General features: G+C 53.2%; 4 protein-coding genes across 4 annotated transcripts; all 4 read right to left on the reverse strand.

Moving 5' to 3' along the window:
* Positions 1 to 2,049: 2,049 nt before the first annotated feature.
* Positions 2,050 to 3,641, reverse strand: LOC106862306 (uncharacterized). Its single transcript, XM_088154707.1, has 2 exons — positions 3,618 to 3,641; positions 2,050 to 2,643 (listed from the first exon to the last, which is right to left on the reverse strand). Exons 1-2 carry the CDS (start codon positions 3,639 to 3,641, stop codon positions 2,050 to 2,052), a joined length of 618 nt encoding a protein of 205 aa, XP_088010833.1.
* Positions 3,642 to 5,484: 1,843 nt separating this feature from the next.
* Positions 5,485 to 7,063, reverse strand: LOC148220779 (uncharacterized). Its single transcript, XM_088154706.1, has 2 exons — positions 6,959 to 7,063; positions 5,485 to 6,846 (listed from the first exon to the last, which is right to left on the reverse strand). The coding sequence occupies exons 1-2, from the start codon at positions 7,061 to 7,063 to the stop codon at positions 5,485 to 5,487; spliced, it is 1,467 nt and encodes a 488-aa protein (XP_088010832.1).
* A 3,299-nt stretch (positions 7,064 to 10,362) lies between these two features.
* LOC148220780 (uncharacterized) lies at positions 10,363 to 11,637 on the reverse strand. Its single transcript, XM_088181017.1, has 2 exons — positions 10,674 to 11,637; positions 10,363 to 10,610 (listed from the first exon to the last, which is right to left on the reverse strand). The coding sequence occupies exons 1-2, from the start codon at positions 11,635 to 11,637 to the stop codon at positions 10,363 to 10,365; spliced, it is 1,212 nt and encodes a 403-aa protein (XP_088037143.1).
* Positions 11,638 to 19,890: 8,253 nt separating this feature from the next.
* On the reverse strand, positions 19,891 to 21,576 carry LOC148220781 (uncharacterized). Its single transcript, XM_088154705.1, has 2 exons — positions 20,988 to 21,576; positions 19,891 to 20,924 (listed from the first exon to the last, which is right to left on the reverse strand). The coding sequence occupies exons 1-2, from the start codon at positions 21,574 to 21,576 to the stop codon at positions 19,891 to 19,893; spliced, it is 1,623 nt and encodes a 540-aa protein (XP_088010831.1).
* Between the last annotated feature and the right edge of the window lie 1,810 nt (positions 21,577 to 23,386).

Raw genomic sequence — 23,386 nt, forward strand, 5'->3', positions numbered from 1 at the left:
CCTTGGACTCCTCCTAGGCTTGGACAGGAGCTGAGCTCTGGGGAGGCTGGATCAGCTCCTGCTCCTCGTGTCCAAACCCACCCTGCTCGGCCTGGGTCTATTAAATATTGATACCAAATATTGATACCAAATATTGATACCTGGCTCTATTAAATATTGAACTGTCCAAACTCAGGGAGCCACAAGAACCAGGGAATGAGAAATGAGATTTTCAAGTGTTTTCTGCTTTTTTTTTTTTTTTTTTTTTTTTAATGGGAAGGACAGAAATTATGAGCTGGTTTTCGGTCAGCTGGATAAACACAAATATTTGAAGGTTCCTGGCTTGGTTTTGTGGAATTCTCTGGGAATTTGTTCGAGCTCTCAGAGTTTTTTTTTTTACTCCCTTAATGAAGGAAGGAAACCCACAGGATATTGATAATGAAGTGGTAGATTTTAGAAATGGGAATAAAAACAAATTAATGATAACGCTGCCTAATTTTAGAAAGGAATTTAATAAGGCTGGTGACAAAATCTTGTGTAATTGTCCCCACATCTTACAACACTTCACGTGTGAGGATCCTGTGGCATCAAACACGGGTTTAGAGCCCAGGGGATTTGGGTCTTTGATGTTTCTGGATTTTTATTGTGTTAAAAGGGTCGAAATCCCCCCAGGTGGGTGAAAGCAGAACGGTAAAAAAAAAAAAACTACAAAAAAAAAAAGCAACGAAGTGTTTTTACATCTCACTTTTAAATGGGCACAGATCTATGGGTGTTTGTTTTTTTTTTTTCCCCCTTTTCCTAACGAGCATTTGGATGAGTCAAACAACCCCAGAGAAAAGTCCTGGAAGATTAAATGTTGGGCAAACCCCAACTCCCAACCAACACTGGAATTTGTGCCTAATTTAGAGCCTGATCCTCTCCAAAAACGCCACGAGCAGCTTGTGGGGAGGATCTCTGCAGTTGCCTCATGCTCCAGGTTCTGGGTTGCGCCATCCCGCGATCCCTGGGCCAGGTAAACAACCTTTCACTGGCCAGGTGGAGCCGTGGAAAGGAGTTTTAACCCTTTAAGTGCGGCAAAAAAGAAGATGCACGGCTACGTGGTCGTCTGTCATGACAGGAAGAGAAGGAAAAGTTTCTTCAGAAACACACTTGGTTTTATAGAGAAAAGGTGATTGGTTCAGAGAGAAGCCACCCCATTGCCAGGGCCTGCCCACACACCACAACAGGTGTTTTATTTTATTATTAATTCCTTTTTTATTTGAACCAAATTAGCACCCTGGGAGAAATTCTCCCCAGCTTTGAGCTGGACCAGCTTATCAGGATGGGAACAGAGCTGAGAAACTCCAGCCTGGAATATTTTCCGGGCTGTAATTTTCTTACTTTCTCAATGTGTTTCCCACAACCAGGTCACGCTGTAAACAACAATCCTCGGAAATTCCCCGGGACATTGGTGGATCTCCTCAAGCGAGGCTCAAATCCCGGGATTCTGGAATAGTTGGAGCAGGGAGGGGCACAGGGACACGTCCAGGTGAGTTTGGGATGACTCTGGGAGTCTCCACTCCTTCCGTGGGCGGCTGCTCCATGGAAAGGAATTCTCCCTCGTGCCCAGGTGGAATTTTGGCTTTGGTTTTTTGGTTTTTTTTTTTTTTCCTCCTCGTCCTTCCACTGGGAAGAGTCTGGCGCTGTCCTGTTGCCACCTGAACTTCTCTAACTGTTGAAAAGGCTTTATTTTAATGGTATTAATAAAAACGTCACTTTAAATCGGGTGTGAAATACCCGCGACAATTCCTTGGGGAGATTCCTTGGCGACCCATTCGCGTTTTGACTGAAGGAGCCAGAAATGAAAGAAATCACCCCAAATATTGAAACTACCCACCGGCTGCGAGGTTTTATTTTCCAACCCGTCATCCGAAGGAGGTGGAGAAAAGAATCTTTTCCCGTTTTCCCTTTTCCCAGCACCTCTCGGGGCCACTGCTGTGATGCAACGACACGCTCAGGGCGGGGGGGAGAAAATTCCACTTTTTTTGGGGGGGGAAAAGCGGGTGTAAAAATGATGATTTTTGGGGTGAGTCACTTCTTCTGGATGGGAGGCCACTGGGTGCTCTGCTTGCACTGCTGGGCCTTGATGGCGGTGGGGACAACCACGGGACATTTCTGCTGCACCACCTGGGCGCACTCGCCTCCCGCAGGGTCGAGCTCCACGCTGGGGAATGTGACAGCTCCGTATCCCCCGTAGCCCCCTGAGCCTTCCGTGACCACCCCCGTGGCCGAGCTGTCACTTAGGGTTGCTCCATACCCATACCCTGCTCCTAAATCCCTTCGTCCCACATCCTCGCCGTACCCCGTTGTCACTCCGGAACCGTAAACCGGCACCGCTCCCGTCGTCGCCTCCTCCCAACCCGACGTGAGCCCGCCGGTGGCCACGGGGCACGCGTGGCCGTCACACGAGGAGCCCACTGGGATGTTGTAGGGGGATGAGGCTGGCAAGGGTGGCCAGCACTGCGGGGGTCTCCGGTTGTAGGTGACCGAACCTTCCCCGCCGTAGGTGAAGGAGGCGCGGCCGTCGGAGAAGGAGCCGCTGCAGAAGCGGCGGTGGCTCACGGAGATGTCCCGGTTGTAGCCTCGACCCCGCCGGGAACATTTCCGTCGGAGATAGTGGTAGATCTGAGAGAGGAAAGGAAAACAAACCCCCCCCCAAAAATATTAAAAAAATCGCGTGGTTTTTGTGCCTGGGAGGGTGGGGAGGTGCCAGGTGGGGTGGCCGGGAAAGCTCGGGGTGATTCCAGGCTTTGGAACCGAGCTGAGCTGTTAGAGAGCCGTGGAATTGTGCGGTGGTTTGGGTTGGAAAAGAACTGAAATCTCATCCACCCTGCCATGGGCAGGGCCACCTTCTGCTAGAACAGCCCCTGTTCTCCAAATCCAAGGATATCTGCACTTTCCTTGGGATACTTTTCCTCTCTCTACCTCTATTTCCAGAGAATCCGAAAGCTGAAATACATTCTGAATCCAAATTCTGAATCCAAATTCTGAATCCAAAATTCTGAAATGAGAAACCTGAAATTTATTATTTTCCCCTCTAATGACTGCCGTGGTTTCCCCCACTCGTTTTCTTGTCCAGGTAACAGAGCTGCAAAAAACACCGAGGATATTATGCGAAAATATCCTCGTATTGTGCAAAAATATCCTCGTCTCTGTTTCTCAGCTGTTGCAAGAGCGATGGATCAAAATTTCCACCCTGGCTCTGTTGCTGCAGCCCCAAAATCCTTTGATTTTATTCTTTTTTTTTTTTTAAATTTTTTGATAGATGATGATCGGCCCGGACACAGAGGTTCGTGGCTATTCTGATGTCCAGCTCAGGGTTTTTATTAATTAATATAAAAAAATGCATCCTGCACATTCAAACCCACAGAGTTTGTGCAGTCCGGCCCCACCACGGACCCATCCAGGTTTTTTCCCTTCTCATCCCGGTGTGGTGCTTTGATTCCCCCTTTTTCTCCAGGGTTTGGATCCAGAAGGGAACAAAAGCTCACCCAGGCTCGGCTCAGGCAGAGCCGAGGTCTCAAAGCAGCTGCATCCCGTGACTAGGAAATGATAAAATCCCAGAAAAAAAAAAACAACAACAAAAACCCCAGACTTACCCTCTTCAGCCATCGGAAACACATTTAGAAGGTAAAAGTCGTCTGAATGAGGAGCTTTAAGAGCCTCAGGAACATTTATACGGCGTTTAGCGTGTATGGGAAGTGAGACACCCTCGGGAATGAGAAGGATTTATTTACCGAACTGCGATTTCAGTGTTTGCTTTGGCACCCGATCCGTATCTCCCTTCACACCGCTCATTTCGCTGCTCTAATTGGTACTTCTGCTTAATGAGCCCATTCCTGTGCCCCTGCCCTGGGCTAAGCAGGAACCCTCCGACCCCCCAGCCCCGGGACAGGTGGGTGGGGATGTGGGAGGTGGAGAATTCGCGGCGATGCCAGGGACAGTGGGGCACGGGGCAAGAAATGTCACAGAGCTCTGGTGACAAGCGAGCCCCTCCCGCAGCTTCCTGCTGGCTCCAGGGAGAGCTTTTTTGTTTTATTTTATTTTCTTTCTTTTTTTTTTTTTTTTTTTTTTTAATTTTGTTTTGTTTCTTCGTTTGTTTGTTTTGTTTTTGTTTTTTTGTTTTTTTTTTTTTTTTCCGAGGAAACCATTTGCATATGACCCAGAAGGTTCGTTAAAAGTGATTGATGCCCTAAGTGGGAATTTTGCAAGGGTGCTTAAAGGCAGAACTTGCGGAGGTGTGAACGTCCCGATGTTTAAACCCAGTTTAGCTGGATTAGGCTTTAATGAAGGACTGTGCCTCCAAATCCTTCCCTTCCTCTCTCTCACCTCCTTCCTCCGGGTTGCAGAGAGCTGCAGGGGCACTGGAGGGGTTGCACATCCCAGCGAGGCTCCAGCCTGAGCACAGCAATTCCTGGGGGTTGGAGCAGCTCCGGGAATTTCGCTGTGGGGGCAGAAAAGTCGCGGCTTTGGCCAAAACTCCATCCCCGGGCAGAAATCCAGGGCGGGGGAGCAAAACCTGGGAAGGGAAAGATTTGAGGCAGATTTGCAGCTCCCCGAGGGATTTGCTGCTGGTTTTATTCCATCCTGCCCGGCCCCGGGGCTGGCTTGGCTGGTTCGCAGGTGAGGTTTCCCTCTGGGTATAGATTTTGGAATTCCAGAAAATCTGAGGCTGGAAAAGCTCTCCCAGACCATCGAGTCCAACCTGTCCCCAGAGCTCTGAGTGCCACATCCTGAGCCCTTCCTGGGACACCTCCAGGGATGGGGACTCCAAACCTCCCTGGGCAGTCCCTGCCAAGCCCTGACCCCCCAATTTCCATGGGGAAATTCCTGCTGATTCCACGCCCTGAGCCTGCCCTGGGGAAGGGGGAGGATGGCAAGGCCGTGGGTGCTGTCAGGGTTTCATTGCCCACCCTGGGCATCACCAGCTGCTCTTGGGTCATCCCCAGTCCCTGCTGGGCCTGGTCACGTCTCCCAGAGGACACAGAGGGTCCCTCACCATGCCCAGGCACCGAAGGGTGTTGGTGCCGTGGTTCCTTCGAATTTTGGGATCTTCTGTTCCTCCCTGGCAGAGCCCAGGTGGGAAATGAAGGTGCAAAACCTCTGGGACAATAAACCGGGTGGCTTTGGAGTGCAACATCTCAGCAGAGACATTTCTACATCCCGAGACCATGAAATGCAGGTTCATAGTGCAAGAAATAAATGAAATTTATGAGATGAAATGTATGAAATGAAACTCCCAAAAGAAGGGCAGTTTTGAGCAGTTATAACATTTATTGGATTTTAAAAGTGCCTTTGGGAAAGCAGCAGAACCCCAATGCCAGGGGCAGGGCACGGCAGGGTCATCCTGAAGCTCTCACACGAGGCTGCAGCGCCCAGGGGACAGGAGGGGACAGCTGGGAAGGACCAGGCAGCAGAGCCAGGGCTGGAGGCAAAGACATTCGGCTCTGGAGCTGCCCAGGGCTGTTACTTCCACTGGCCAGGCCAGTAGGAGCTCTGCTTGGTCTGGTGGGACACCACGCTGGGGATGACAACGGGACATTTCTGCTGGGAGGAGCCACCTCCAGAGCTGATGATGATGGTCTGGCCAGAGGAACCACTGCTGTATCCTCCTCCCATGCCATAGGACCCTCCACTGCAGCATCCAGAGGAGCCTCCACTGCTTCCCCCTACAATGATGGTTTTCCCTCCTGAGGAGCCACCACCGTATCCTCCTCCCATTCCATAGGATCCTCCACTGCAGCATCCAGAGGAGCCTCCACTGCTTCCTCCAATGATGCTCTTTGATCCTGAAGATCCCCCATATCCACCTCCCATCCCATAGCTGGACCCTCCACTGCAGCATCCAGAGGAGCCTCCACTACCTCCACCCACAATAATACTCTTTGATCCTGAAGAGCCACCATATCCTCCTCCCATCCCATAACCTGAGGATCCTCCACTGCAGCACCCAGAGGATCCTCCACTGCTTCCTCCAATGATGGTCTTTGATCCTGAAGAGCCACCATATCCTCCACCCATGCCATAACCTGAGGATCCTCCACTGCTTCCCCCTACAATGATGGTTTTCCCTCCTGAGGAGCCACCACCGTATCCTCCTCCCATCCCATAGCTGGATCCTCCACTGCAACATCCAGAGGAGCCTCCACTGCCTCCCCCTACAATAATACTCTTTGATCCCGAAGAGCCACCATATCCTCCACCCATGCCATAGCTGGACCCTCCACTGCAGCATCCAGAGGAGCCTCCACTGCTTCCCCCTCCAATGATGACCTTTGTCCCTGAGGAGCCACCACCGTATCCACCACCCATGCCATAACCTGAGGAGCCTCCACTGCTTCCTCCAATGATGCTCTTTGATCCTGAAGATCCCCCATATCCACCTCCCATCCCATAGCTGGATCCTCCACTACAACATCCAGAGGAGCCTCCACTGCCTCCCCCTACAATGATGGTTTTCCCTCCTGAGGAGCCACCACCGTATCCTCCTCCCATCCCATAGCTGGAGGAGCTCCCACTGCAGCATCCAGAGGAGCCTCCACTGCTTCCTCCAACGATGCTCTTTGATCCCGAAGATCCACCGTATCCCCCTCCCATCCCGTATCCCGAGGAGCCTCCACTGCAGCAGGATCCTCCTCCTCCACCGGAGCTGATGATGACTTTGCCGGAGCCCCCTCCGACCCCGCAGCAGGAGGAGCCCTGGGATTGGTAACCGGAGGAGCCGCTCCCGTGGCAACCGGAGCCCTGGCTGTGGCAACCGCTGGACTGGGAGGACATCCCGTGACAACCCCCGGAGCTTTGTCTGGAGCACATCTCGGAGCTGTGAGCCTGCAAGGAATGGAGCCGTCAGAGAGGAGACGCAGCTGAGCCTTCCCAGCAAAGAAAAAGGGAAGAATTCCCGGGAATTGCCCCATTTGTCCCAAATTCTGCAGCTTTAAACTCCCTCCCCCCGGGACGTCCTGGGGAGCTCCCCGCAGGTCACAACAGTTCCGAGGAACCTCTGCGTGCAGGGAGGTTGGGAACGCTTCCCCAGCTTTGCACACATGCTGTGACACGCCTAAAAAAATCCTCTGTGGATCCTTCTGGATGTCTCACACTGACTCAGCAGCTCAAAGCTCAGCTCTCAGCGTTCCAGCTGCAGCTCCCCTGTCTAAGGAGGGGAGTTCTGTTGGCACCTCCAGTTGGTTTTTGGTGGAGCCACCACGGCTCAGAGAACCCCCAAAGACGGAACTGCTGGAGGGATTTCCCTGCGTGGACGTTCCAGAAGTTTCCGTATCCGCCGCCTTACCTTGGGTGCTGGTGGGAACGCGGCGATGCTCGGCGTTGGTGGAGTGAGGAGCCCTGGGACAGGCGAGCTTTTATAAGGGATGGATCGCGCTCCCGTGGGAAGTGAGACACCCTAAGGAATGCTGAGAGATTGATTTACAGAGCCTGGCTCCGTCCTTGACTCACTTGCAGCAGAGCTGATGAGAAGGAGGCGCATCAGCCCCGTTCTGTTCTTCACTCCCTAATTCCTCTTAATGATTCCCTTCCGGGAGCCTCGCTCCCAAATTTTTGGGGCAAACGGCATCTCGGGGTCAGTTTTTGGGGTAGGGGTGGCCCCTCAATGTGTTTCTGCTGGGCTGGAGCTTCTTGGGTGCTCAGGACAGAGTGGGGACTGGGCAGTGTACCCGCACCCAACCCCTGCTCCCAAATCTCCTCCAGGGAAGCTGGGGAGGGATTTTTCCTCAGAAACTGCAGGGACAGGACACAGGGAATGGGATCAGGATGAAAGAGGGGAAAATTCGGTTGGATGTAGGAAAGATCTGTTGGTGAGCACCTGCTCCAGCATCGGAGGCTGGAGAACATTTCCCAGCAGAACATTTTGGATGTTTTATTAATTTTTGGGTCAGGAAACTGACAAAGGAGAGAAGCAACCTCACAAACCAAGCAGAGGAGCAGATGCCAAGAGATGGGGACTGCAGTGAGCTGGAGCCAGAGGGTGATGGAAGGACAAGGATAATAAAGGATGTCCTTGAGCAGAGTCCCAGAAAATTCTGGAGAATTTTGGAGAATTTCCTCAAGGGCTGGCAAGAGGGGAACAGGAGCACATCCATCCACCCATCCTGCTGGGAAAGGCCAGAGGTTGAACCCTGCTGGAGTTCCCTGCTCTGGAGCTGCCCAGGTCTGTGTTGAGGATGTTGTGAGGGTGACAGTGACAAAGGGGATTTGTCCTTTCGGCCTTTTGTGACCCCAAGGTGGCTGTTGGAGTTTTGGAGGTTTGTGCTCAGCTCCAGCTCCCAGCGATCTCATTCTCCAGGCTGGAGTGGGCAAAACCTTGAAACCCTTTTCGTTTTCGAAGTTGCACTCAAAGATCATCAAGACCTTGAACTTTAGGACGTTCAACACCCCCTTTCCCCAAACAGGACCCATTTCCCAGGGTCTTCAGTGGCCACCCCACCCTCCCCTGAGCAGGGGAGTCACCTGGATGTGTTCCCTGCTGCAGGATGACGTTTTGTCAGCACGGCTGTCCCAACACCGGCTCTGTGTCACGCGCGTTTGGAGCCTGACAGCAGCATCCGCCCTGCCAGGACACCGAGCAGAGGAACGACTAATGGGGTTTGGGCTGTGGGGGACGTGTGACAGCAGCAGCAGGTCCCAGGTGTCACCGTGAACGTGACTTTGACACCCTTGGGATGGGGACAGGGCCACCAGCGCCGGGGACACACGTGCAGGGACTTTGGAGTCCCTTTGGTGGCCTTATCTCTGTTCTCATCTCCAGATCTGAGGTGTCACCGCTCTCCTGGCTCCCAGCTCTGACGTGTGGGTGTTGTACTCCCGAGGATCTCAACACCTTGATCCCTTCCGTGCCTCCAACCTGCAGGGACTTGCCCAGAGGGACACCCAGGGATGGGCAGCTCCTTGGCACAAAAGGACACCCAGGGATTGGCAGCTCCTTGGCACAAAGGGATATCCAGGGATTGGCAGCTCCTTGGCACAAAGGGACACCCAGGATGAGCAGCTCGTCCTGACCCAGGGGTGAGGAAATGCCGTGGAGGTTTTTGGAGGGGTGCTGAGAGGAGCTCCTGCAAACCACGGAGGTTTTTGGAGCCCCTGGGACCTGTAGCACGTGGATTTGTTGGCCAGAGGTGGAGGAAAAGCACAGCTGGACACGCAGCTGCCGGAAGGGCGGGCACAACCATAACCTCTCCCAGGTCAGGGAGAAATTTGGATGCCTGTGTTGGCTAAAGGGAAGCGGGGATGTAAAAGGCTTCGGGGACACGTTCCCAGTTTGGTGATTCTCTGCTGGGCCCTTTCCCCTGCAGTCCTGGAACCCTCCAGTTCCTCCTCCTGCAATCTCCATGTCCTCACTGCAAACACCTCGCTGGGTGGTTGGTAAGAGAGAGGACAAATCCCTGGCCAGACCCCGCAGCACCCCGGATCCCTTTTCCCACCAGATTCCCTCAGTGATGCTGACAATGGGGGCGGTGATCCTGGAGAAGAACTCTCCAGTTTTCCCAAAAGTCTGTCAGTCGTGCTCCCTCAAGAGCGTCACGGCCGACGATCCCTTTGATTTCTAATTTTGTTTCCTCCCTTGCGGGTGTGTTTGTGAGGTGAACAAAAACCCTCTGGGCTTAAAGTTAAAGCTTACTGGACTCAAGACTAATCCTACCTGTTCCAAAGAGGGCTTTGGGAATCTTTTTTGAGGGGATTTTCCCTCTTTGAGAGGAAAGCGTGGTCAGGGAGGGGTTTTCCCCCTCTACTCTGCTCTGGTGAGATCCCACCTGGAATTCTGCGTCCAGTTCTGGTGTCCCCAACATAAAAGGGATGTGGAATTGTTGGAGCAAGTCCAGAGAGGGCCATGAAGTTGATGAAGGGCTTGAAGACCCTCCCCATAGAGCCGGGCTGGGAATGTTGGGAATGTTGGGAATGCTGAGCCTGTGGAGACCCCAGAGCCCCTCCCAGGATCTGCAGGGGCTCCAGGGAAGCTGGAGAGGGATTTTTTCCTCAGAAACTGCAGGGACAGGACAGAGGGAATGGGGTCAGGATGAAAGAGGGGAAAATTCGGTTGGATGTAGGAAAGATCTGCTGGTGAGCACCTGCTCCAGCACCGGAGGCTGGAGAACATTTCCCAGCAGAACATTTTGGATGTTTTATTAATTTTTGGGTCAGCAAACTGACAAAGGAGAGAAGCAACCTCACAAACCAGTTCTGCGTACAGAAATCTTTATTTCCCGTCACATTTATGGCACAGAGGAGCCACCTGGGAGTTCACAGCACAGGGATGCAGCACCAAGGGGACACGAGGGACAGGGATGTGCCATCCTGGAGCGCAGGGATTCACCTGTTCCCTGCTCAGGGCTGTTATTTCTGCTGGCCAGGCCAGTGGGAGCTCTGCTTGGTCTGGTGGGACACCACGCTGGGGATGACAACGGGACATTTCTGCTGGGAGGAGCCTCCGCCGCCTCCTCCAGAGCTGATGATGATGGTCTGGCCAGAGGAGCCGCCACCGCAGCATCCTCCACCTCCACCGCCGCCCCCTCCCATGATGATCTTCCCTCCCGAGGAGCCGCCCCCGGATCCCCCTCCGCAGCAGCCGGAGGAGCCTCCTCCTCCTCCTCCTCCGCCAGAGCTGATGATGATCTTCTGGGCTGATCCTCCGGAGGATCCTCCACCGCAGCATCCGCCTCCACCGCCACCGCCTCCCCCTCCCATCATGCTTTTTGAGGATCCACCGCCGGATCCTCCACCGCAGCATCCGCCACTGGATCCTCCACCGCCTCCACCTCCGCCTCCCATGATGATCTTCATCCCAGAAGAGCCACCACCACTGGATCCTCCACCGCAGCATCCTCCTCCTCCACCACCACCACCTCCACCACCCATGATGCTTTTTGAGGATCCACCACCACCGGATCCGCCACCACAGCATCCTCCTCCTCCACCACCACCTCCGCCTCCCATGATGATCTTCATCCCGGAAGAGCCACCACTGGATCCTCCACCACAGCATCCTCCTCCTCCTCCACCACCACCACCCATCATGCTCTTTGAGGATCCACCACCACCGGATCCTCCACCACAGCATCCACCTCCACTGCCACCACCACCCATCATGCTTTTTGAGGATCCACCACTGGATCCTCCACCGCAGCATCCTCCTCCGCCACCACCTCCACCTCCCATGATGATCTTCATCCCAGAAGATCCACCGCCAGATCCGCCACCACAGCATCCTCCTCCTCCTCCACCACCACCTCCCATCATGCTCTTTGAGGATCCACCACTGGATCCTCCACCACAGCATCCTCCTCCTCCTCCACCTCCACCTCCCATCATGCTCTTTGAGGATCCACCACTGGATCCTCCACCACAGCATCCTCCTCCTCCTCCACCTCCACCTCCCATCATGCTCTTTGAGGATCCACCACCGGATCCTCCGCCGCAGCACCCGGAGGAGCCTCCTCCTCCTCCTCCTCCTCCGCCGCCAGAGCTGATAATGATCTTCTGGGCTGATCCTCCGGAGGATCCTCCACCGCAGCAGGATCCGCCTCCTCCCCCGCCGGAGGAGCTCTGGGACTGGGAGCTGCCCTGGCAGCAGCAGCAGCAGCCGTGGCACGCGCTTTGTCTGGAGCACATCTCGGAGCTGTGACCCTGCAAGGAAAAGTTTTTTACTCCAGGGTGGCCACAAATTCTCAGGAGAATTTCCCAAGGCCCGTGACCCTGGCCCAGCCCAACACCACTTCATAGTGTTCAGGATCAGCTCTTAGAGACTTTTATCCCAAAGTTATCCCATCTCCTTATCCCAAAGCCGTTCCATTTTCATCTCAACACTGATGAGAGATAACCTTCAGTAGCAGGGGCTGATCCTGCTTCTGTTTGGTCTGGTGGGACCAAGGCACCCCCAAGAGATTTCAATTCACCCCAGCACATTCCCTGCCCTTGCACCTCCACCCACCAGATAATTTTTCCAAAAACTTTTGTGTTTTGGAAGCGGGAAAGGAAGAGAAGAATCCCTCCCTTGGGCAGAGCTGGACTTACCCTGCTGGGCTCCGACCACGGACACCTCAGGGCAAAGCTGAGCGAATGAAGAGCCCCGAGATCCACCAACATTTATACTGTTATTCCTGAGTGGGAAGTGAGGCATCCAGAGGAATGGTGATTGGATTATTTACCAAACAAGCTCTCGTCCTTCATCCCACTTCTCCTGACTCACAGGCTGCGGACGATGCCTCTGCCCTGCATCACTTCCTCGGCTGCCCCGCATCTGTGGCAGGTGCCACACGTGAGCTCGGCTCCCGCGGCTCAAACTGCCAGCTGGGATTCTGGGGCTCCTGTGGGATTCTGGAGGTGGCCACCCTCCAATCCAGCCTGGAGATGCTGTTGGTGACCGACTCCAGAAGGGGCTGGGGAGCCTCATTTTATTGATGTAGCACTCATTTCATTGAGTGTTACAGACTGGAGGCTCAGGGGGTGTTGCTGGGGTGTCTGTGCAGGGTCAGGAGCTGGATTTGGGGGTCCCTTCCACCTCAGGATATTCAGTGATTCCACCCTCCTGTGTCTGTGGAGATTCCCAAGGGAACAGGGGCAGGGCTGACATTCCTGGGGCGCCAAAGGAATCCCCCCGGAGCTGTGGGACATTTCCCAGCACAGCACCGAAGGGTTGATCGGGATTTTTGTTTGATTCCACCAGAGGTCAGGGCGGCCCCAGCACATCAAGAGATGGAGATGGAGGGGCCCCAGATCCAACGTCCCCACCTGTGCAGCAGCATCTCCGTGGATGTGGACCAGAAGGATGAATTCCTGCCCGTTTTGGGGCATTTCTGAAGAAGCAACAAGATTTGGGGCTGTGCCATGCTCCTGCCGCCCCCCTGACAATTTCTGTCGTTTGGATCCTGTTTTTCTTGCTCCTGGGTCATTTCTGGACTCAGAGATTTCTGACAGCACCGTTCTCACCCTCCCTGAAGTGAGACCCCAAATTCTGGCTTTGCTCTGTGCCAGTAATGCCCGTGCTTGTGCACTTCGCAGCCACTGGAATTTTCGCCCCCTCGGTGACTTCCTATAATAAAATCCCAGGAAACTCAGCTCTTCCAGTGGCACCTTGAGCTGGGGAGGGCTCATCTGGATGTGTTTTGAGGATGCAGGCACAGGAGAAGCCATCCCAGCCCTGGGACACTCCTGTTTTCCTGGGGACAATTCCAGGTGTCCGTCACCAGCCTCCCATAGAACAGTTCCGAGGTTTCATTCCCTTTCCCTGCTCGTTGCCAGAGCAGACCACATCAAAGAGATTCCCTTCCCACAGGGAAACTCCCTCCGGAGCCTCACACCCAGGGCTGTGTTTGGGCACTGTGGGAATGAGGAAATCCCCCGGGGTTCCAGCTCGGGCAGCCGTGGAAGGGTCTTGCTGAAATCCTGGGCTTGCCTCTGATTCCAATGGGGATTCAGAGCAGGAAAAGTCTTGGGGGAGCCCCTGAATTTCTGTCTGTGCAGGGTCAGGAGCTGGATTTGGGGGTCTTTGGGGGTCCCTTCCACCCACCTGTGTTTGTGCCGATTCCCAGGGGAACAGAGCTGGAAAATTCTTGGGGATTCCCTGAATTTCTGCTCCACTTGTGAGAGCACCAGGAGCTTCTGCAGCACCTTAGAAACGGCCGGAGCTTCTGTCAGCCCTGTAATTGCCCCTTGAAATCCTGCAGGGCAGAATTTTGTCATCTTCTCTCTCTGAACCCACTCAGAACTTTCTCGGGCATCACCAGAATTTTGGGGAGGTAGAGAGACCCCAGGGATCAACTTTGTGGTGCCTTCTCTGACAGACAGAATTTGGGATCATCAAGAGATATTTAAAAAGGAGCTGAGAATATTTAGTGAATCCAAAATCTCTTCTCCCATTGGGGTTTCAGTGCAGGTTTGCTCTGGAGCTTTATTGCAACAGCACTGGAATCAAACCAGGGATGGAAATAAAGGAACCGAGGCCAGAAAATCCAACCACTCACACACGGATGTTTCTAGAACTGCAAATTTTATTATCTGGTGCAAGCACTTGAAAATGGAAGCAGGAATAAGAACAGCCCTGGGTGGAATTACGGATGCACAACACCCGAGATTCTGGTCAGGACATTGGCAGGGGAAGGGAGAAGAGAACAATGCAAGTAATGTTAAATTTACTAGAGGAGGCAATGTGAGGCATCTTCATATCTCAGGCTTCCCTGCTGTCAGGGTTCTTCTGGCAGGCTTTATTTCCACTTTTCTGTGGCTGCCAGCAGACTGGCTGGGTCTGCTCCTGCAAGGACATTTCCTCCCGAGCTGGAGTAGCCCCCTACACCTCCTCCACTCAGGTTGATGATGGGAGCATTGGCCACGTTGCTTGATACTCCTCCACCTCCTCCTCCTCCTCCAATACCTCCACTGCTGCCAGAATAGTTATTTATATTCCGGTTCTTTTGTTTTCCTCCCCCGTCGGAGGAGTCCTTGGGCTGGGAACTCCCCTGGCCGGGGATGAGGCACCTGAGCAGGTTGGAGCTCATCTCGGAGCTGTGACCCTGCAAGGAAAAGTTTTTTTACTCCAGGGTGGCCACCAATTCTCAGGAGAATTTCCCAAGGCCCGTGATCCCTGTCCAGCCCACCACCACTTCACAGTGTCCAGGACCATCTTTTAAAGAGTTTTATCCCAAAGTTATCCCATCTCGTTATCCCAAAGCCGTTCCATTTTCATCTCAACACTGATGAGGGATAACCTTCAGTAGTAGGGGCTGATCCTGCTTCTGTTTGGCCTGGTGGGACCAAGGCACCCACAAGAGATTTCAATTCACCCCAGCACATTCCCTGCCCTTGCACCGCCACCCACCAGATAATTTTTCCCAAAACTTTTGTGTTTTGGAAGCAGGAAAGGAAGAGAAGAATCCCTCCCTTGGGCAGAGCTGGACTTACCCTGCTGGGCTCCGACCACGGACACCTCAGGGCAGAGCTGAGCAAATGAAGAGCCCCGAGATCCACCAACATTTATACTGTTGTTCCTGAGTGGGAGGTGGGGCATTCCGAGGAATGGTGAAAGGTGTAATTTCCCAAACAAGCTTTCTCCTTAATCCTGCTTGTACTGACTTGCTGATTGATGATGATGATGATGATGTCTCTGCCATGAATAATTTTTTGGCCACCCCACATCTGTTGCAGGTCCCATATGTGAACAGGGCTTCCATGGCTCAAACTGCCAGCTGGGATTCTGGGGCTCCTGTGGGATTCTGGAGGTTGCCACTCTCCCATCGAGCTGTTAGATGCCGTTGGTGACTGACAGAAAAAGGGGCTGAGGAGCCTCATTGTATTGAGTGTTATAGATGGGAGGCTCAGGGGATGTTGGTGGGGTGTCTGTGCAGGGACAGGAGCTGGATTTGGGGGTCTTTGGGGGTCCCTTCCCCCTCAGGATATTCAGTGATTCCACCCTCCTGTGTCTGTTCCGATTCCCAGGGGAAAAGAGCTGGAAAATTCTTGGGGATTCCCTGAATTTCTGCTCCACTTGTGAGAGCACCAGGAGCTTCTGCAGCACCTTAGAAACGGCCCGAGCTCCTGTCAGCCCTGTAATTGCCCCTTGAAATCCTGCAGGGCAGAATTTTGTCATCTTCTCTCTCTGAACCCACTCAGAACTTTCTTGGGCATCACCAGAATTTTGGGGAGGTAGAGAGACCCCAGTGATCAACTTTGTGGTGCCTTCTCTGAAGGGCAGAATTTGGGAAAAGAGACATTAAAGAAGGACCCGAGAATATTTAGTGAATCCAAAATCTCTTCTCCCATTGGGGTTTCAGTGCAGGTTTGCTCTGGAGCTTTATTGCAACAGCACTGGAATCAAACCAGGGATGGAAATAAAGCAACCGAGGCCAGAAAATCCAACCACTCACACAGAGAATTCATTAGAACTGCAATTTAATTATCTGGTGCCAGCATTAGAAAATGGAGGCAGGAACAGGAACAGCCGTGGGTGGAATTACGGATACACAACACCCGAGATTCTGGTCAGCACATTGGCAGGGTAAGTGAGAACAAGACAAATAATCTTAAATTTACTAGAGGAGGAAATGTGAGGCATCTTCATCTCTCAGGCTTCCTTGCTGTCAGGGTTTTTTGGCGGGCACGGCTTCCACTTTTCTGTGGCTGCCAGCAGGCTGGCTGGGTCTGCTACTGCAAGGACGTTTCCTCCCGAGCTGGAGTTGCCCCCTACACCTCCTCCAGTGATGTTGATGATGGGAGCATTGGCCACGTGGCTTGATATTCCTCCTCCTCCTCCTCCTCCATTGCTGCCAGAGCTGGCAAACCCATGCTGGTTTGATTCTCCACCTCCGTGGCTGGAGGAGCCCTGGGACTGAGAATTCCCCCGGCCCCGGCTGCGGGATCTTCTTCGTCTGGAGCTCATCTCAGAGCAGTGACCCTGCAAGGAACAGCTTTTTACTCCAGGGCAGCCAGCTGCTCTCAGGAGAATTTCCCCCGGTCCAAGCCAACAACGTTTTGTAGTGTCCAGGATATTTTTAAAATGCCTTTTATCCGAAAGTTATCCCATCTCCATGAAATGAGAGACAAAGTTCAGTAACCCTGACCCTGCTTCTTTTGGTCGGGTGGGACCGAGGCACCCACAAGAGATTTCAATTTCCCCCAGCAGATTCCCTGCCCTTGCATTGACTCCCCCGGACGATTTTCCCCAAAACTTTTGCATTCTGGAAGCGGGAAAGGAAGAGAAGAATCCCTCCCTTGGGCAGAGCTGGACTTACCCTGCTGGGCTCCGACCGCGGACACCTCAGGGCAAAGCTGAGCGAATGAAGAGCCCCGAGATCCACCAACATTTATACTGTTATTCCTGAGTAAGAAGTGAGACATCTCGAGGAATGGTGATTGGATTATTTACCAAAGAACCTCTCGTCCTTCATCCCACTTCTCCTGACTCACAGGCTGCGGACGATGCCTCTGCCCTGCATCACTTCCTCGGCTGCCCCGCATCTGTGGCAGGTGCCACACGTGAGCTCGGCTCCCGCGGCTCAGACTTCCAGCTGGGATTCTGGGGCTCCTGTGGGATTCTGGAGGTGGCCACCCTCCAATCCAGCCTGGCGATGCTGTTGGTGACCGACTCCAGAAGGGACTTGGGAGCCTTATTTTGTTGAGATACGCACTTATTTTATTGAAGTAAAACTCATTGTATTGAGTGTTATAGATGGGGGGCTCAGGGGATGTTGGTGGGGTGTCTGTGCAGGGACAGGAGCAGGATTTGGGGGTCTTTGGGGGTCCCTTCCACCTCAGGATATTCAGTGATTCCACCCTCCTGTGTCTGTTCCGATTCCCAGGGGAACAGAGCTGGAAAATTCTTGCGGATTCCCTGAATTTCTGCTCCACTTGTGAGAGCACCAGGAGCTTCTGCAGCGCCTTAGAAACGGCCGGAGCTCCTGTCAGCGCTGTAATTGCCCCTTGAAATCCTGCAGGGCAGAATTTTGTCATCTTCTCTCTCTGAACCCACTCAGAACTTTCTTGGGCATCACCAGAATTTTGTCGAGATAGAGAGACCCCAGGGATCAACTTTGTGGTGCCTTCTCTGAAGGGCAGAATTTGGGAAAAGAGACATTTAAAAAGGACCCGAGAATATTTAGTGAATGCAAAACCTCTTCTCCCAGTGGGGTTTCAGTGCAGGTTTGCTCTGGAGCTTTATTGCAACAGCACTGGAATCAAACCAGGGGTGGAAATAAAGCAACCGAGGCCAGAAAATCCAACCACTCACATAGAGAATTCTTTAGAACTGCAGCTTTAATTATCTGGTGCCAGCATTAGAAAATGAAGGCAGGAAGAGGAACAGCCGTGGGTGGAATTAGAGATACACAACACCCGAGATTCTGGTCAGGACATTGGTAGGGTAAGTGAGAAGAATTCTGGCAGCAGTGCTGTTAAACTTCCTTTTCTTTACTTTTGTTACTTTTTGTTTAACAAAACTCTTAAATTTACTAGAGGAGGAAATGTGAGGCATCTTCATATCTAGGGCTTTGTCGGTATTTGAGTCCTTCTCGTGGGCACTACTTGTGCTTGGTTTGTGGTGGCCAGCAGATGGGCTGGGGCTGCTGTTATAAAAACATTTCCTCCAGAGTTATAGGAGCCCCCTACACCTCCTCCAGTGATGTTGATGATGGGAGCGTTGGCCACGTTGCTTGATACTCCTCCTCCTCCACTGCTGCCAGAGCTGGCAAACCCATGCTGGTTTGATTCTCCACCTCCCTGGCTGGAGGAGCCCTGGGACTCGGAATTCCCCCGGCCCCGGCTGTTGGATCTTCTTCGTCTGGAGCTCATCTCAGAGCAGTGACCCTGCAAGGAACAGCTTTTTACTCCAGGGCAGCCAGCTGCTCTCAGGAGAATTTCCCCCGGTCCAAGCCAACAACGTTTTGTAGTGTCCAGGATATTTTTTAAATGCCTTTTATCCGAAAGTTATCCCATCTCCATGAAATGAGAGACAAAGTTCAGTAACCCTGACCCTGCTTCTTTTGGTCGGGTGGGACCGAGGCACCCACAAGAGATTTCAATTTCCCCCAGCAGATTCCCTGCCCTTGCATTGACTCCCCCGGACGATTTTCCCCAAAACTTTTGCATTCTGGAAGCGGGAAAGGAAGAGAAGAATCCCTCCCTTGGGCAGAGCTGGACTTACCCTGCTGGGCTCCGACCAAGGACACCTCAGGGCAAAGCTGAGCGAATGAAGAGCCCCGAGATCCACCAACATTTATACTGTTATTCCTGAGTAAGAATTGAGGCATCTCGAGGAATGGTGATTGGATTATTTACCAAAGAACCTCTCGTCCTTCATCCCACTTCTCCTGACTCACAGGCTGCGGACGATGCCTCTGCCCTGCATCACTTCCTCGGCTGCCCCGCATCTGTGGCAGGTGCCACACGTGAGCTCGGCTCCCGCGGCTCAGACTTCCAGCTGGGATTCTGGGGCTCCTGTGGGATTCTGGAGGTGGCCACCCTCCAATCCAGCCTGGAGATGCTGTTGGTGACCGACTCCAGAAGGGACTTGGGAGCCTTATTTTGTTGAGATACGCACTTATTTTATTGAAGTAAAACTCATTGTATTGAGTGTTATAGATGGGGGGCTCAGGGGATGTTGGTGGGGTGTCTTTGCAGGGACAGGAGCAGGATTTGGGAGTCTTTGGGGGTGCCTTCCCCCTCAGGATATTCAGTGATTCCACCCTCCTGTGTCTGTTCCGATTCCGAGGGGAACAGAGCTGGAAAATTCTTGCGGATTCCCTGAATTTCTGCTCCACTTGTGAGAGCACCAGGAGCTTCTGCAGCACCTTACAAACGGCCGGAGCTCCTGTCAGCGCTGTAATTGCCCCTTGAAATGCTGCAGGGCAGAATTTTGTCATCTTCTCTCTCTGAACCCACTCAGAACTTTCTTGGGCATCACCAGAATTTTGTCGAGATAGAGAGACCCCAGGGATCAACTTTGTGGTGCCTTCTCTGAAGGGCAGAATTTGGGAAAAGAGACATTAAAGAAGGACCCGAGAATATTTAGTGAATGCAAAATCTCTTCTCCCAGTGGGGTTTCAGTGCAGGTTTGCTCTGGAGCTTTATTGCAACAGCACTGGAATCAAACCAGGGATGGAAATAAAGGAACCAGGGCCAGAAAATCCAACCACTCACACACAGATATTTCTAGAACTGCAAATTTTATTATCTGGTGCAAGCACTTGAAAATGGAAGCAGGAACAGGAACAACCCTGCGTGGAATTAGAGATACACAACACCCGAGATTCTGGTCAGGACATTGGCAGGGGAAGGGAGAAGAGAACAACACAAATAATCTTAAATTTACTAGAGGAGGAAATGTGAGGCATCTTCATATCTCGGGTCTCCTCGGTGTCTGAGTCCTTCAGGTGGGCACTACTTGTGCTTGGTCTGTGGTGGCCAGCAGATGGGCTGGGTCTGCTGCTGCATGGACATTCCCCCGGAGCTGGAGGAGCCACCCCCACCTCCTCCTCCTCCTCCTCCACTGATGATGACCACGGGACCTTGGCCCTGGTGGCCTGAGCCACCTCCTCCTCCTCCTCCACTGCCACCTCCAATGCAGATGGGACCTTGACCCTGGTGTCCTCCTCCACCTCCTCCTCCTCCTCCACCACCACCAATGATGATGGGACCTTGGCCCTGGTGGCCTGAACCTCCTCCTCCTCCTCCTCCACTGCCACCACCAATGCAGATGGGACCTTGGCCCTGGTGGCCTCCTCCTCCTCCTCCACTGCCACCTCCTCCACCAATGATGATGGGACCTTGACCCTGGTGGCCTGAGCCACCTCCTCCTCCTCCACTGCCGCCTCCAATGCAGATGGGACCTTGGCTTTGCTGCCCTGAGCCACCTCCACCTCCACCACCACCACCTCCACCACCACCAATGATGATGGGACCTTGACCCTGGTGGCCTGAGCCACCTCCTCCACCTCCTCCTCCTCCTCCCTTGCCACCCCCACCAATGCAGATGGGACCTTGGCTTTGCTGCCCTGAGCCGCCACCTCCTCCTCCTCCACCACCACCAATGATGATGGGACCTTGGCTCTGGTGGCCTGAGCCACCTCCTCCTCCACTGCCACCTCCAATGCAGATGGGACCTTGGCCCTGGTGGCCTCCTCCTCCTCCACCTCCTCCTCCTCCTCCACTGCCACCACCAATGATGATGGGACCTTGACCCTGGTGGCCTGAACCTCCACCTCCTCCTCCTCCTCCCTTGCCACCCCCTGAGCCTCCTCCACCAATAATGATGGGACCTTGGCTTTGTTGACCTCCACCACCTCCTCCTCCTCCACTGCCCCCTCCGATGCAGATGGGACCTTGGCCCTGGTGGCCTGAGCCACCTCCTCCTCCTCCTCCTCCACTGCCCCCTCCGATGCAGATGGGACCTTGGCCCTGGTGGCCTCCTCCTCCTCCTTCTCCACCGCCGCTGCCTCCACCAATAATGATGATTCCTTTGCCCTGCTGGCCTCCACCTCCACCTCCACCACCTCCACTGCTTCCCCCACCGATGCAGATGGGACCTTGGCTTTGCTGACCTCCTCCTCCTCCTCCTCCTCCCCCTCCGATGCAGATGGGCACATGGCTCTGGTGGTCAGAGCCTCCCCCTCCGCCACCTCCACCCCCTCCAATAATGATGGGACCTTGGCTTTGCTGCCCTGAGCCCCCTCCTCCTCCTCCTCCTCCTCCTCCTCCAATGATGCAGATGGATCCTTGGCTTTGCTGGCCTCCTCCTCCTCCTCCTCCTCCTCCACCTCCTCCTCCTCCTCCTCCTCCTCCACAGGAGGATGATGCCATGTGAGTCTGATAAATGATCCCTCCACCGCCACCACTGCCGCCACCGCCGCCGCCACCGCCATGGCAGCATCCTCCTCCTCCTCCTCCTCCTCCTCCGTGGCAGGACGATCCCTGGCTCTGGTAGCTCATGGATCCACCTCCTCCATGGCATCCTCCACCGCTGCTGTGGCAACAGCAGCCGCAGCCGCCGCCACCGCCGCCGCCGTGGCAACCTCCAGACTGCTCAGCCATGCCTTGGCCATCGCCCTTCTGCTGGTGGGAGCCCATGGTGTGTGTGATGGGAGTCCTGCAGGAGTGACAAAAGCCAGGCCTGAGCTCTTGCAGAGGGAGGGAGAGTTGTGTTATTGAGCCACCCGCTTTCCCTTCCAACAGGGAGTTGTCTTCTCCTCCCTTTTTGTTTTTCGCTCCTTTCTCCGCCTCTGGCTGATGCGAAAATTAAACTTAAGGGATTAATGAATTAAACTGAAAACCCGTGAAGTTTTCAGTTATTCCACCTACAGAACCTCCTTGCCCAGATATAACTGTTTTTTTTAAAAAATCATTCCTCAATAACTCCCTCTTGCAGCAGGTACCCCAGAATTACCCTCATCCAGATGAGGTTTGGGAATTTCGAAAGGGCTGCAATGCTCAGGGGTAGGGATTAATATTCCCTGGCCTCAGGAAAGAACCTGGCTCCTCATTTACATAACAATAATTCATTTTACTTTGAAATTCTTCAGTCCCTCTTTCAAAGGAGCTCAGTGTTTCATCTCTCCCTCAGGTGAAGGAAGAGCCTCTAGAAAAGTTGTCAGCGATGCAAAAGAAGAGGGAGGAAAAAAAAAAAAGCCCCAAAACTTCATCAGCTCCAGGGTTTGATGTGTGTCTGTCCCCGAGGGATGCTCTGAAATTTGAGAATTTCATCCCTGCCCCGGCCACGTCCTTGTCTGCCAGCAGCAGGAATTGCTGCTCCTGTGAAGGGAAGGCTCTGAAAGGAAAAGATCAGCGGGACCAGGTGTCCAAAGGCCTCAGGAAAAATCGGCTCCTTAGAAGAAAAATTCAGATAACGGCTGGGAAATGAGGAGAGAGCCCCACTTTGTGTTCCCTTCCTTTCCCACTCTTTGCAAACCTTCAAACCCTTTTATTCCTGCCTTTTCCCTTCCCCAGAATATTCAGGTTTTGTGTGCGTTTGTGGTGGCACCAGAGAAATCCGAGAGGCTCCAAACCCCGAATTTTCCACGTCCCAGCTCCTTTTCCTGATTGGTTACACGATCCCCAAAACGGTAGGAAAAAAAAAAAACAACCAAAAAAAGAGCTGCAAGCAAAGAGGAAACTTGGAACCGTGAGACCCACAAGCCACATCGAAGCCCACATTTCCACTCCAGCACTCCAAACCTAATCAACCAAATTAATTCCCATGGGTAGCAGGGAATCTCTTACCGTGTCCCAGGGCACGAACAGGAGGAAAGGAGTCAATGGGAACTGAGGGAAGGAGCTGAGGGAGAAGTTTTTATAGGATCTGGTGATCCTCTTGGAAAGAATCAATGATTGATTTATTTACAGCCAAGCCCAGCCCCTGCTGCCCACTTACTTCGCATAATCTCGGGCTCTGTCATTGCAGAGATCGCCATCGCCCTTCCTTCCACCACCTGTCCTGTTGTTAAAATTATTGGATGGCTCCACCTACTCTGGGTAAAGTGAGGAAACACCAAAATCCAGGCGCATTTTCAGCTTAAAAACGCGATTTAATTTTGCGCCCCTTCTCTAGAAAAATCCGCCGTTCCAGAGAGGAAATGTGAGGAGGGGAGTTTTTGTTCCTTATGGAGGAGTTTATTAATTTATTTCTCATTCTAAAAGAGATTTCTGAGCTGCCAGACCGGTGGCCCTGGCGTGTCATTAAGGTGTGATGCAAGCCAGGCTGTGGATTATATGTTCCCAATGCTAAATGTGACACCCACGTTACTGCCAGGGACACGTTGGGCTCCGATGAGTCCCGGGACCTGCAGCTCCCCAAAAACACAACAAATCCAGGGCCAGAGGTTGCAGTGATGAAAATCCGGGAGGCTCCAGGCGATTTGCAGCCTTTGGAGGATTTGACCTA

This window comes from Sturnus vulgaris, chromosome 31 (genome assembly GCF_052056855.1).
Source record: "Sturnus vulgaris isolate bStuVul1 chromosome 31, bStuVul1.hap1, whole genome shotgun sequence".
Lineage (NCBI taxonomy): Eukaryota > Metazoa > Chordata > Aves > Passeriformes > Sturnidae > Sturnus > Sturnus vulgaris.